This window comes from Hyperolius riggenbachi, chromosome 5 (genome assembly GCF_040937935.1).
Source record: "Hyperolius riggenbachi isolate aHypRig1 chromosome 5, aHypRig1.pri, whole genome shotgun sequence".
NCBI lineage: Eukaryota > Metazoa > Chordata > Amphibia > Anura > Hyperoliidae > Hyperolius > Hyperolius riggenbachi.
This window is the reverse complement of record NC_090650.1, coordinates 445,146,102-445,161,830: the sequence shown is the minus strand read 5'-3', so window position 1 is coordinate 445,161,830 and position 15,729 is coordinate 445,146,102. Positions and strand designations below refer to the sequence as shown.

Genomic DNA, 15,729 nt, shown 5'->3' with positions numbered 1-15,729 from the left:
CTTTCTCTGGTCCAGCATTTCCTTAGTAATGATATTGCAGAGGTGTGGAATAAGCTCCATGTATATCACATTTTTTATCGTGCTACACCCACCTTTAAGTCAGCCAGCTGACGCTTTACCATATCCAAATCCCCGCCCACGAGGAACTCCTCAGAGAGGCGGGACTCAGCTAGCAGCAGCCAATCCTGGAGCCTCTGTGGAGAAAGCAGCACAGAACAAGTGGTGAGTATAGCCGGCTATGCAGGCATGCATGATGCTCAATAGCTAATAGCTATGAGTGATTATTGGCAGCTTCAGTTCACCATAAAGTTCACAAACGTTTCACGTTTTCTTAAAGAAAGGAATGTTTGCCAAAATATGTGGGCACAAAATAACACCACATTTTCTGAACTATCCCTTACCCATTTCCACAAAGAGTTAAGAGTTAAATAAAAACAGAATTATGAAAAATTGTTTATTAGTCTTAATTAATCAGAAATACTCACCTTTGGTTAATTCCTTGCCAATATTCTGGGAAAAATGTCCCGTGCCAATATTCTCCCGGCATGCTGATCCCTGATGAGCGACTGACATATCCAGCATGTGTCCCCAGCCAACCACACTCACTTCACTTTAAAGGAGTTCTGTGGGGGGTTTCTGAGGAGGAAAACAGACACTTACCTTGGGCGTCTATCAGCCCCCTGCAGCGGTAATGTCCCACGGCGGCGTCCTCCCATCTGCCGTTCTCCGCCGCCGGCCCCGGTCTAGCGTGGCATGGGATCCAACTGCGACTGCGCACCCGCTCACTTCCGCCTGCGTCATCGGAAGCTTACTGCGCAAGCGCAGTACAAGGCTCCGTTGTACTGCGCCTGCGCAGTAAGCCTCAGATGACGCGAGCGGAGGCACGGCAACGCGCATTATTCGTCTGTGTGACAGACGAATAATAGCCCGGTGCCGGCTGCGGGGAACGGCAGATGGGAGCAGGACGGCGTGGGACATTACCACTGCAGGGGGCTGATAGAAGCCACAGGTAAGTGGCAGTTTTTATCCTCAGAAACCCCCACAGAACCCCTTTAAGTATAGCAAGCCCCATCAGAGCTTTGGGAATCCCCATTCGTCATTTAACAGCCCAATGGGAACGCTTCCTGAGGAGGATACATAGCAGGAACGCAGAGCCACAAGGGGCGGGCTTGGGCTTGAAAAGACATCACAGAAGACTGACTCAGCTATAATCATTCCGGGGCAAAGCTAGACTGAATGCTCAGTTGGGGATTCTTATCAGGGCTGATAAGAAGCAGGCTGAGCAGTGAAGAATGAAACAGAGAGCAGGGTAGGTGTTTTCTCTAATGTTCCCATTGATATATATAGTAAAATACATGAGGGTGCTTTTGTCTCTGGTTCACTTTAAGGCCTGAAGAGGGCAGATGTTAGGGTTAGGAATAACACAGAAGGAGAGGACAACTGGAGTGAGAGGTATGTGGAGGGTGCCATATTAATTCTTTTAAACAATACCAGTTGCCTGGCTGTCCTGCGGATCTATTTGGCTGCAGTAGTGTCTGAATCCAACCAGAAACAAGCATGCAGCTAATCTTGTCAGATATGACAGTAATGTCAGAAACACCTGATCTGCTGTATGCTTGTTCAGGGGCTTTGGCTAAAAGTATTAGAGGCAGAGGATCAGCAGGCTAGCCAGGCAACTGGTATTGCTTAAAAGTAAATGCATATGGCAGCCTCCATAAAGATCTTTTTTCAGTGGTGCTTTTATCTCAGAAGAGTTAGAAGGTTATATTTAGACTCCGTGCATGAGGGGGAATTAAGGTAGACGCAGGAGAGATGTGTTTAGAGGGACACACAGGAGAGGGTGGGTGTTAGGGTTGGGCATAGGAGAGAAGTGAGGTTAGGGTGTGTACACACATCCATCCATGTAGTATGAGAGCTCAGCTTACCTACACAATCTGTTCATAGTATTCAACGTCTGTTAATCCTCATACTACATGTAAGGAGAAAAATTGGCCAATCACAATTGGATATGTGTACGCACCCTTACACCTTATCATACAGCTCCATGACAGAAGGTAACCGAGTGGTACCTGCCAGGTTATTATCACCATCCCCAGAGTCACTATATGGTGCCCATCCTCCCCCTGTTTCTGTACCCAGGCTGGGGTCACACCGGACGTACCTGTATCGTCTCCTGGTATCGCAGTGTCGCCTTCAGCTGCTCCTCCAGGTTGGTGTTTCGCTCGCTCCAGAGCTTGTTCAGGCTGTTCCAGGCGGCGTACAACTGCGGAGACAAGATACGTTATTCCACAGCGCTGTTGGACATCATCGCCAGCTATTACTGATCACTTCCTGAACACGGCTGTAATGCTGATCCGCCAGCCACAGTCCTGTATGCTCATCAGGTGTTCCCACTCCTCCATAGATCCTCCTTATCAGCATATTTAATAGAATAAATTCATCAACCCCTCCCTGCGTCGCCTCCTCCCTGTATTGCCTGCATAGACCTCTCCCAACATCTCCTGCATGGACCCCTCCCTGTATCTCCTGCATAGACCCCTCCCTGCATCTCCTGCATAGACTCCTCCCTGCATCTCCTGCATAGAACCCTTCTTTCCCCTCTCCCCCCCCCCCCCCCCCCCCGCATCTCCTGCATAGACCTCTCCATGCGTCTCCTCCTCCCTGTATCACCTGCATAGACCTCTCCCTGCATCTCCTGCATAGACCTCTCCCTGCATCTCCTGCATAGAACCCTCCCCCCCCACCTCCTGCATAGACCTCTCCATGCGTCTCCTGCATAGACCTCTCCCTGTATCTCCTGCATAGACCTCTCCCAACATCTACTGCATAGACCCCTCCCTGCATCTCCTGCATAGAACCCTCCCCCCCCCCCGCATCTCCTGCATAGACCTCTCCATGCGTCTCCTCCTCCCTGTATCTCCTGCATAGACCCCTCCCTGCATCTCCTGCATAGACCTCTCCCAACACCTCCTGCATAGACCCCTCCCTGCATCTCCTGCATAGAACCCCCCGCATCTCCTGCATAGATCCCTCCCTGCATCTCCTGCATAGACCTCTCCCTGCATCTCCTGCATAGACCTCTCCCAACACCTCCTGCATAGACCCCTCCCTGCATCTCCTGCATAGAACCCCCCGCATCTCCTGCATAGATCCCTCCCTGCATCTCCTGCATAGACCTCTCCCTGCATTTCCTGCATAGACCTCTCCCAACATCTCCTGCACAGACCCCTCCCTGCATCTCCTGCATAGAACCCTTCTCCCCCCGCATCTCCTGCATAGATCCCTCTCTGCATCTCCTACATAGACCCCTCCCTGTATCTCCTGCATAGACCTCTCCCTACATCTCCTGCATAGATTCCTCCCTGCATCTCCTGCATAGACCCCTCCTTGTATCTCATTCATAGACCCCTCCCTGCACCTCCTCCTCCCTGCATCTCCTGAATAGTCCCCTCCCTGCATCTCCTGCATAGACCCCTCCTTGCATCTCATGCATAGACCCCTCCCTGCATCTCCTGCATAGACCCCCCCCCCCACCGCATCTCCTGCATAGACCCCTCCCTGCATCTCCTGCATAGAACCCTCCCCCACGCATCTCCTGCATAGATCCCTCCCTGCGACTCCTGCATAGATTCCTCCCTGCATAAACTCCTCCCTGCATCTCCTGCATAGACCTCTCCCTGTATCTCCTGCATAGACCTCTCCCTACATCTCCTGCATAGATCCCTCCCTGCATCTCCTGCATAGACCCCCCACCGCATCTCCTGCATAGACACCTCCCTGCATCTTCTGCATATATTCATCCCTGCATAAACTCCTCCCTGCATAGACCCCTTCCTGCATCTTCTTCCTGCATCTCTTGAATAGACCCCTCCCTGCATAGACCCCTCCCTGCATCCCAGTATAGGTCCCTCCCTGCAGTTCCTGCACAGATTCCCTCCTGAAGCTCCTCCTCACCTCATCCAAGCTCTTGGTCACATCTGGCTTCTCCATGTCCCCACACGATGACATTAGCTCCACCCCCAGAGTCCCCAATGTGTCCAGCTCATTCTGCAGGTTGTCAATGTCCTCTCGGAGGGCCTGAAAGGGAAAACAGAGTGAGGAACAATCAGTACAGAAGTGCGACCTGTGAGATTATTCTTCAGCGGTGGAAACAACAGTTATGCGTTATCGCTCTAAAGACAATGAATGTTCCTGCGAGTTCCAGGACAGTTTTTATCTATAAAGAATCAGGAAGACTATAGGAAGTGATCACATCAAATCAGAGCTTAGCAAATTTGCTGACCAGACTGATCACATGCTTCTCCATGACTTCTCCTAGACATGCCCATCACTAATCAGAGACTTACATATCTATCACCTGACCAGACTGATCACATGCTTCTCCATGACTTCTCCTAGCTATGACCATCACTAATCAGAGCCTTACATATCTACCACCTGACCACACTGATCACATGCTTCTCCATGACTTCTCCTAGACATGACCATCACTAATCATAGACTTACATATCTATCACCTGACCAGACTGATCACATGCTTCTCCATGACTTCTCCTAGACATGTCTATCACTAATCAGAGACTTACATAACTATCACCTGACCAGACTGATCACATGCTTCTCCATGACTTCTCCTAGCTATGACCATCACTAATCAGAGCCTTAAATATCTATCACCTGACCACACTGATCACATGCTTCTCCATGACTTCTCCTAGAGACGACCATCACTAATCAGAGGCTTGCAAATCTATCACCTGACCACACTGATCACATGCTTCTCCATGACTTCTCCTAGACACGACCATCACTAATCAGAGGCTTGCATATCTATCACCTGACCACACTGATCACATGCTTCTCCATGACTTCTCCTAGACACGACCATCACTAATCAGAGACTTACATATCTATCACCTGACCACGCTGATCACATGCTTCTCCATGACTTCTCCTAGACATGACCATCACTAATCAGAGACTTACATATCTATCACCTGACCACACTGATCACATGCTTCTCCATGACTTCTCCTAGCTATCACCATCACTAATCAGAGCCTTACATATCTATCACCTGACCACACTGATCACATGCTTCTCCATGACTTCTCCTAGACACGACCATCACTAATCAGAGACTTGCAAATCTATCACCTGACCACACTGATCACATGCTTCTCCATGACTTCTCCTAGACACGACCATCACTAATCAGAGGCTTGCAAATCTATCACCTGACCACACTGATCACATGCTTCTCCATGACTTCTCCTAGACACGACCATCACTAATCAGAGGCTTACATATCTATCACCTGACCACACTGATCACATGCTTCTCCATGACTTCTCCTAGACATGACCATCACTAATCAGAGACTTACATATCTATCACCTGACCAGACTGGTCACATGCTTCTCCATGACTTCTCCTAGTCATGACCATCACTAATCAGAGGCTTACATATCTATCACCTGACCACACTGATCACATGCTTCTCCATGACTTCTCCTAGACATGACCATCACTAATCAGAGACTTACATATCTATCACCTGACCAGACTGATCACATGCTTCTCCATGACTTCTCCTAGACACGGCCATCACTAATCAGAGACTTACATATCTATCACCTGACCACACTGATCACATGCTTCTCCATGACTTCTCCTAGACACGGCCATCACTAATCAGAGACTTACATAACTATCACCTGACCACACTGATCACATGCTTCTCCATGACTTCTCCTAGACATGCCCATCACTAATCAGAGACTTACATATCTATCACCTGACCAGACTGGTCACATGCTTCTCCATGACTTCTCCTAGACACGACCATCACTAATCAGAGCCTTACATATCTATCACCTGACCACACTGATCACATGCTTCTCCATGACTTCTCCTAGACACGACCATCACTAATCAGAGGCTGGCATATCTATCACCTGACCACACTGATCACATGCTTCTCCATGACTTCTCCTAGACACGACCATCACTAATCAGAGACTTACATATCTATCACCTGACCACACTGATCACATGCTTCTGCGTGACTTCTCCTAGACATGACCTTCACTTATCAGAGCCTTACATATCTATAACCTGACCAGACTGATCACATGCTTCTCCATGACTTCTCCTAGACATGCCCATGACTAATCAGAGACGTACATATCTATCACCTGACCAGACTGATCACATGCTTCTCCATGACTTCTCCTAGCTATGACCATCACTAATCAGAGCCTTACATATCTATCACCTGACCACACTGATCACATGCTTCTCCATGACTTCTCCTAGACACGACCATCACTAATCAGAAACTTGCAAATCTATCACCTGACCACACTGATCACATGCTTCTCCATGACTTCTCCTAGACACGACCATCACTAATCAGAGGCTTGCAAATCTATCACCTGACCACACTGATCACATGCTTCTCCATGACTTCTCCTAGACACGACCATCACTAATCAGAGGCTTACATATCTATCACCTGACCACACTGATCACATGCTTCTCCATGACTTTTCCTAGACATGACCATCACTAATCAGAGACTTACATATCTATCACCTGACCAGACTGATCACATGCTTCTCCATGACTTCTCCTAGACACGGCCATCACTAATCAGAGACTTACATATCTATCACCTGACCACACTGATCACATGCTTCTCCATGACTTCTCCTAGACACGGCCATCACTAATCAGAGACTTACATATCTATCACCTGACCACACTGATCACATGCTTCTCCATGACTTCTCCTAGACATGCCCATCACTAATCAGAGACTTACATATCTATCACCTGACCAGACTGATCACATGCTTCTCCGTGACTTCTCCTAGACATGTCTATCACTAATCAGAGACTTACATAACTATCACCTGACCAGACTGATCACATGCTTCTCCATGACTTCTCCTAGACATGCCCATCACTAATCAGAGACTTACATATCTATCACCTGACCAGACTGATCACATGCTTCTCCGTGACTTCTCCTAGACATGACCATCACTAATCAGAGACTTACATATCTATCACCTGACCACACTGATCACATGCTTCTCCATGACTTCTCCTAGCTATCACCATCACTAATCAGAGACTTACATATCTATCACCTGACCAGACTGATCACATGCTTCTCCGTGACTTCTCCTAGACATGACCATCACTACTCACACATCTAAAGAGGAAATCTACAGAGAAGGCTCAGATCTTCTGCCATGCTTTTATTGTGTAATACTGGATCCACAACATACAATTTTTTGCCAGATTTACCTGCAAGATCGATTATTTTCAGCATGTCCGATCTGACTGATCAAAAAAAAAAAACGATCCGATCGATCCTCAGATCGGACATGCCGGAAATTATTCAATCTGTCAAGTAAATCTGCCAAAAAATTGTATGGTGTGGATCCATCATAAAACTTAAATAAGAAGTGTAGATGCATGTAAAATGACCCCTTCCAGAATCGTCAGTCTCCCTTAGCAACATATATCCAGTTATCCACCACCGCAGCATGGAGTCACTGACCAGGTGAAGATGACTGGACACAAGCCACGTGTGTTGGTGGTGGACAAATTAATCTTGTGACATTCTTAGTTCTAAATGCAATGAGAATAATACACAAAATGGTTTAATGTGGTATTAAAATCAAACCCATAGTAAAAGAACTCAGAAGTGTCTTCGTATGCAAGAGATATAAAGCCACCAAAAAAGTTCACGGTATGTCACCCGCCTCAGCTTCACCCAAGCAGTTTTGTATTATCTTTGTCACGGCTACAGAATATACAGAATATACAGAATACATTGCTAAGAGAGGCCATGGATTTAGAGAGTGGTAGTCTTCACAGAGCACATTCTGGCAAAACTCTTATCTTGCTTTGCGTTACTTGACCTTGGATGGCTTGGCTTCCACACCACAGAACTCTTCCTTTACCTGCATAGCATCCAGTCGGGTTCTGATGAAGTCGGGGTCTGTACTCGGCTGCTCTGTGTCCACAACCATCTGCTGAGTGTCTCCGATTGTGACCGCCAGATCAGAGAGACTGTTCCAGAATCGCTCCGCCAGCGAGAGAAGACTAGACAACCAAGTGTCCCGTTCCTCTGCCCGGCTACACAGCTGCTTCCAGTCTGCCAACAACACTTGTGTACGATTCTGGATCCCTGCAAGGAAGGACAGACGTGATGGGGCTGGAGACTGGAAACCTACGAGGAACGTGAAAGGAGGGTGGGAATGTCAGGGAGGAATGAGGGACTACTATAGGACTGATGGACATGGAGGATCAGCCAGAAAAGTGAGAGTTGTAGTCATGCATATGTTCAGCTGAAAAAAAACAAACAGTAAAATACAAGGAGGAGACACACAGATTTGTGGCGTGTGATTATAGAATACATGTTCCTAGCCGCTATACTCTGAAAACCAGAAGCGGTCCTTTCTCAGTGGGACATATACACCCAGGGCCGGCCAGAGGCGTAGCTAGGGTTTTCAGCGCCCGGGGACAAAGACTATTAATGCGCCCCCTAAGGTGAAGGGTCGTGACCAAATGTGGGCGTGGTTATGGGTGCTCCACATTTGGTCACGCCCCTTCAAATGTACATGGAGGTTAGCAGGCTCACGCTCACCCACCCTCCCTCAGTATGTACCTTACAGCATGTTCCAAGACAAATTCCGCAATCATGAGCAAACATGAGGCCCCCAACATGACCAACTCAGCAATCATGAGGCCCCTAACAAGACAAATTCAGCAATCATGAGGCCCCTAACAAGACAAATTCAGCGATCTTGAGGCCCCCAACAAATCATGAGGCCCCCAACAAGACAAATTCAGTAACCATGAGGCCCCCAACAAGACAAATTCAGCAGTCAGGAGGCACATAAATAGACAGCATTTCACATAAATAGGCAGAATGCCCCCTTAATATGGTAGACACCTCTCACCTGGCAGCAGTTCCCCAAAATACACTCAATCTGACAGCAGTGCTTCCCCAAAAATAGGTAGCCCCAGGTCTATAGGTGTCCCCAGAATAGGTGTCCAGCAGTATAGATGTCCCCAGAACAGGTAGCCAGGGGTAGAGATGTCCACAGAACAGGTAGCCAGGGGTATATGTGCCCAGTATATGTAGGCAGGGGTATGTGTCCCCAGTATATGTAGCCAGAGGTATATGTGCCCAGTATATGTAGCCAGGGGTATATATGCCCAGTATATGTAGCCAGTATATGTAGTTAGGGGTATATGTGCCCAGTATATGTAGGCAGGGGTATATGTGCCCACAGTAGGTAGCCAGGGGTATATGTGCCCAGAGTAGGTAGCCAGGGGTATATGTGCCCAGAGTAGGTAGCCAGGGGTATATGCCTAGTATATGTAGTTAGGAGTATATGTGCCCAGTATATGTAGGCAGGGGTATATGTGCCCAGAGTAGGTAGCCAGGGGTATATGTGCCCTGAGTAGGTAGCCAGGGGTATATGTGCCCAGAGTAGGTAGCCAGGGGTATATGCCCAATATATGTAGGCTTGGGTATATGTGCCCAGAGTAGGTAGCCAGGGGTATATGAGCCCAGAGTAGGTAGCCAGGGGTATATGTGCCCAGAGTAGGTAGCCAGGGGTATATGTGCCCAGAGTAGGTAGGCAGGGGTATATGTGCCCAGAGTAGGTAGCCAGGGGTATATGTGCCCAGAGTAGGTAGCCAGGGGTATATGTGCCCAGAGTAGGTAGCCAGGGGTATATGCCCAGTATATGTAGGCAGGGGTATATGTGCCCAGAGTAGGTAGCCAGGGGTATATGTGCCCAGGGTAGGTAGCCAGGGGTATATGTGCCCAGAGTAGGTAGCCAGGGGTATATGTGCCCAGAGTAGGTAGCCAGGGGTATATGTGCCCAGAGTAGGTAGGCAGGGGTATATGTGCCCAGAGTAGGTAGCCAGGGGTATATGTGCCCAGAGTAGGTAGCCAGGGGTATATGTGCCCAGAGTAGGTAGCCAGGGGTATATGCCCAGTATATGTAGGCAGGGGTATATGTGCCCAGAGTAGGTAGCCAGGGGTATATGTGCCCAGAGTAGGTAGCCAGGGGTATATGTGCCCAGAGTAGGTAGCCAGGGGTATATGCCCAGTATATGTAGTTAGGGGTATATGTGCCCAATATATGTAGGCAGGGGTATATGTGCCCAGAGTAGGTAGCCAGGGATATATGTCCAGTATATGTAGGCAGGGGTATATGTGCCCAGAGTAGGTAGCCAGGTCAGGTGTCCCCCTCCCCAGCAGGAGGGGAGCAGCGCAGAGAAGAGCTGCTCTCCCTCCCTCGCTGTCCCCTCCAATGTCCGGGTGGCTGGCAGCGGCGGGCGGAACTTACCTCCGTCTCGTCTCAACGCCGGATGGATCTGCCACTACTCTGGTCTGGTCCAGACCAGAGCAGCGGCTGCGCACCCGAACTTCCGGCCAGCGCTGGAGCGAGACGGAGGTGAGTTCCGCCCGCCGCTGCCAGCCCAGCCACCCGGACATTGGAGGGGACAGCGAGGGAGGGAGAGAGCACCTAAGGTGAGGGAAGGAGGGGGGATATGGCCCCCCTTCCCCACCGTCCGCACAGCTCTCCCTCTTCTCTGCGCTGCTCCCCTCACCCGCCGAAAAAAAAAAAAAACCCGCAGCTCAGCCAGGCGGAGGGCGCCCTTGGGGACCAGGCGCCCCGGGGCACTTGTCCTACCCCGACCCCCCCTAGCTCCGCGCCTGGGGCCGGCGCTACCATAGAGGCAAAGGAGGCAGCTGCCCCATGGCCCCAGAGCTTGTAGGGGCCCCCAGTGGCTACAAGAGGGAAAAAAATTTTTTACATCGACCTTATAGTTATTGAGAAAATCGATTTTAAAGTTTCAAAGGAAAAAAAATACATATTTAAAAACCTGCCGACTTGAATGGTTAATAGCAAATCCACCTTACATTCTAGAAACCCTAAATTTGCAGGATATGTTAAGGAGATCATTGGGAATAAGAGGAAAAAACAATTTTTCAAAAAGACCTTATAGTTTTTTAGAAAATCGATTTCAAAGTTTCGAAGGAAAAAAGTATACTTTTAAATGCGGTAAATGTCACTTTTAGTACCTAACGGTAGTGTAATTTTACATGCATCAAAAGAAAGAGCAATACATTTCCTGACGGGGTTTCCAGGGGGTCTATACGCAGCCGCAGCGCTTTGGCCAGGGATCGCTATACAGCCGCAATATGGCTGTATGAAGATCCCTGGCATTTTTTTTTCCTATTTTCCCATTTTTTTTTATGTTTAGAGTGTGGGAATTTAAAAAAAAAAAATTATGTGCAGTCCCCCCTCCTGAAACTTTTTAACCCCTTGTCCCCCATGCAGGCTGGGGTAGCCAGAATGTGGAGCTCCGACTGATTGGGGCTTCACACCCTGACTATACCAGCTGCAAAAAAGGTTCCTTAATGCCGATTTTTGCTCCAGGGTATTTGTTGGGGGGGGGGGGGGGGGGGTCAGGTTTATTCTGCCCTTGGGCCCCATTGTTGTTTAAACCGGCCCTGTATACACCGCCCATGAAGACCACCCATATCAGCAGTACAGATGGTCAGATGATAATAATGATCCCAACACAAGGTGATCTATTCCTGGGAAGATTCATTCTTTGTAAACTGATTCTTTGTCAATCAAAATAGAGCGAAGAGTAGCCGATTTTTTTCATGATCAACCAACATTTTTTCATACTGCCTGATCTAGCAAATTGCTCGTTCAAACAAATGTCGACCAATTTCCATCACACAGAACATAATCGATTCTCCTATGATCTGATAAAATGATCCAATTCAATCGAGCAGAAGATCGAGTCAAGTATGGGCACCTTAATGCCTAGTACACACCATACAATTTTCTGTAAGATTTTCTGTTAGATATACCTGACAGATAGATAATTTCTAACATGTTGGAAATTTTTTATCTAACCATCTATCAATGCACAAGAGATAATTACCAGTCTCTACCAGTACTTTACATAAAATAATCTAATTACAGAAAATCTTAAGGTGCGTACACACGCACTATGGAAGCCAACGACGAGTCCGTCAGACCCTCCCAATGGGCGGACTTTCAGCCGACAGTAGTGCATGTGTATGCACTGTCGGCGGACTGATAAGGCTGTTCCTGAACGATCCAGGAACAGCTTTATCAGTCCGCCGACAGTGCATACACATGCACTACTGTCGGCCGAAAGTCCGCCCAGTGGGAGGGTCTGACGGACCCGTCGTTGGCTTCCGTAGTGTGTGGGTACGCACCTTAACAGCAAAATTTTACAGAAAATTGTATGGTGTGTACTAGGCATAACAAAGGGCATCCGAGGTGAAAATAAACTGAGATAAACATTTGTATCTATTCTCTATCCCCTAAAAATGACTTTTTTTTAGATATGCCACAGTTTTAGTTTATATTTAAATCTAGTTTTTAAGTTTTTACTGTTTAAGTGTCTCTGCCCAATGACATGTTCATTTAGGTATGCCAGAGCTCAAATCTATGAATTATTGACCCTTTTTAATCTAAGAAGTCGTTTACTGACAGGAAAGTGTTTTATGGCTGTAATTTCTTGTCAGCAAGAGTTATGCTATAGTCCGACCCGGACAGAAACAGTCACTTGCATACCTGATATTTAACTCTTTCAGGCAGAGAAAGAAAAAAAAGGAACACAGCCTAGGTATTTGTGTGCTGGGCACTGTACATACACATGTCTATCTCATCATGTCACATGTCACTTCGGTAAATCTGTAAGAAGAAAAACACCCCTTTGGGAGGTACTTACCTCGGGAGGGGAAGCCCCTGGATCCTAACGAGGCTTTCACCGCCCTCCTCTATCCTGGCGATCCAGTGCTGGCAGCCCCCAAACGTCGGAGAAGTAAATATTTACTTACCGCGATCCAGCGCAGGCACAGTAGCGGCTTTCTGCTCGGGCTCCCGCAGAAATATATCAGAGCTTGATCGGGTCTGTTCTATTGTGCAGGTGAATCTCACCTGGGCAGTAGAGCAGACCCGATCGGGCTTCACTAATTTCGCCCAAGCCCATCGGAAAGCCGCTACTGCACCTGCGCTGGAACCGGGGAAGGTAAATATTGCCCTGTGCTGCTGCGCCTGCGCAGTGCTTGTTGGGGGGATGTTTGGGGGAGCCAGCATTGTATCCCCCAAGCTAAAGAGGACGGGGAAGCCTCATTAGGATCCTGAGGCTTCCCCCTCCTGAGGTAAGTACCCCATAGGGGCTGTATTTTTTGCTACAAGTGCACTTTAAGGCCACATTCGAGACTTGTGGTGCGTCTCAGCGGCTGCATTGTAATGCAAAACATTGAGCTGCAATGTGAAAGCAATGCAATTTTCACAGCGTGGCCTTTGCGGTACGGTCTGATAGAGTAGTCCCAATATACTGCATGCATGGTGTGTACCATATAAGGGTACAGTGAAGCATGCTTCTTATTGACTGTATTCTTCACTGTATGCGACACAATGTGCGGCTAACATGTGTAACTGCTTTCCCGTTGTATTCCTGCTGTAACAAGGATTGCTACGCCCGCTGTGAACCCGCCCTAAGACTCATCTCCAGAAACCAGAAAGCTGTGATGTTCTCCATTATCTGGGTGGTAAAGCACTTCCACCAATGTGACCACCTGACGGTACCTTGTGGCTCTGCAGCCTCATCTGTAAGGCTGGACGCCAGCTCACTGCCCTGTCTGCTGATGTTCTCCAGAGCCAATCCCAGCTTCTCCAGCTCCCCCTGGACCTGGGAGTTCTCCTGCAGCTGTTCCCGGATTCGTGAGGGTTCTCCGCGGACAGATGTGGAGCTCTGCATGCGTTCCTTCAGCCGGTCCAAGCTCTCCGACATCATGTCCAGCCTCTCTGAGATCTATAGAAAGGAGAAGACACAAGGATGGTTACTCCACAGAGAACATCATGTCCAGCCTCTCTGAGATCTACAGGAAGGAGAAGAAACAAGGCTGGTCATTCCACAGAGAACATCATGTCCAGCCTCTCTGAGATCTACAGGAAGGAGAGGACACGAGGCTAGTCATTCCACAGAGAACATCATGTCCAGCCTCTCTGAGATCTACAGGAAGGAGAGGACACGAGGCTGGTCATTCCACAGGGAACATCATGTCCAGCCTCTCTGAGATCTACAGGAAGGAGAGGACACGAGGCTGGTCATTCCACAGAGAACATCATGTCCAGCCTCTCTGAGATCTACAGGAAGGAGAGGACACGAGGCTCGTCATTCCACAGAGAACATCATGTCCAGCCTCTCTGAGATCTACAGGAAGGAGAATACACGAGGCTGGTCATTCCACAGAGAACATCATGTCCAGCCTCTCTTAAATCTACAGGAAGGAGAATACACGAGGCTGGTCATTCCACAGAGAACATCATGTCCAGCCTCTCTGAGATCTACAGGAAGGAGAGGACACAAGGCTGGTCATTCCACAGAGAACATCATGTCCAGCCTCTCTGAGATCTACAGGAAGGAGAATACACGAGGCTGGTCATTCCACAGAGAACATCATGTCCAGCCTCTCTGAGATCTACAGGAAGGAGAGGACACAAGGCTGGTTACTCCACAGGGAACATCATGTCCAGCCTCTCTGAGATCTATAGAAAGGAGAAGAAACAAGGCTGGTCATTCCACAGAGAACATCATGTCCAGCCTCTCTGAGATCTACAGGAAGGAGAGGACACAAGGCTGGTCATTCCACAGAGAACATCATGTCCAGCCTCTCTGAGATCTACAGGAAGGAGAGGACACAAGGCTGGTCATTCCACAGAGAACATCATGTCCAGCCTCTCTGAGATCTACAGGAAGAAGAGGACACAAGGCTGGTCATTCCACAGAGAACATCATGTTCAGCCTCCCTGAGATCTACAGGAAGGAGAATACACGAGGCTGGTCATTCCACAGAGAACATCATGTCCAGCCTCTCTGAGATCTACAGGAAGGAGAGGACACAAGGCTGGTCATTCCACAGAGAACATCATGTCCAGCCTCTCTGAGATCTACAGGAAGGAGAGGACACAAGACTGGTCATTCCACAGAGAACATCATGTCCAGCCTCTCTGAGATCTACAGGAAGGAGAGGACACAAGGCTGGTCATTCCACAGAGAACATCATGTCCAGCCTCTCTGAGATCTACAGGAAGGAGAGGACACGAGGCTGGTCATTCCACAGGGAACATCATGTCCAGCCTCTCTGAGATCTACAGGAAGGAGAAGACACGAGGCTAGTCATTCCACAGAGAACATCATGTCCAGCCTCTCTGAGATCTACAGGAAGGAGAGGACACAAGACTGGTCATTCCACAGAGAACATCATGTCCAGCCTCTCTGAGATCTACAGAAAGGAGAGGACACAAGGATGGTTACTCCACAGAGAACATCATGTCCAGCCTCTCTGAGATCTACAGGAAGGAGAGGACACAAGACTGGTCATTCCACAGAGAACATCATGTCCAGCCTCTCTGAGATCTACAGGAAGGAGAGGACACAAGGATGGTTACTCCACAGAGAACATCATGTCCAGCCTCTCTGAGATCTACAGGAAGGAGAAGACACAAGGATGGTTACTCCACAGGGAACATCATGTCCAGCCTCTCTGAGATCTACAGGAAGGAGAGGACACGAGGCTGGTCATTCCACAGGGAACATCATGTCCAGCCTCTCTGAGATCTACAGGAA

General features: G+C 48.5%; 1 protein-coding gene across 4 annotated transcripts in view; it reads right to left on the bottom strand.

The window, feature by feature from the left end:
- LOC137519260 (microtubule-actin cross-linking factor 1, isoforms 6/7-like) overlaps window positions 1–15,729 on the bottom strand; it is a 277,534-nt gene that overhangs the window by 90,027 nt on the left and 171,778 nt on the right. For all 4 annotated transcript variants that reach the window (XM_068238155.1, XM_068238153.1, XM_068238154.1 and 1 more), the window contains exons 13-17: window positions 13,686–13,911; window positions 7,980–8,206; window positions 3,955–4,077; window positions 2,162–2,263; window positions 93–194 (exon numbers count right to left, since the gene is read on the bottom strand). In XM_068238155.1, coding sequence (XP_068094256.1) covers window positions 93–194; window positions 2,162–2,263; window positions 3,955–4,077; window positions 7,980–8,206; window positions 13,686–13,911 — 780 coding nt within the window. The remainder of the gene's footprint in view (window positions 1–92; window positions 195–2,161; window positions 2,264–3,954; window positions 4,078–7,979; window positions 8,207–13,685; window positions 13,912–15,729) is intronic.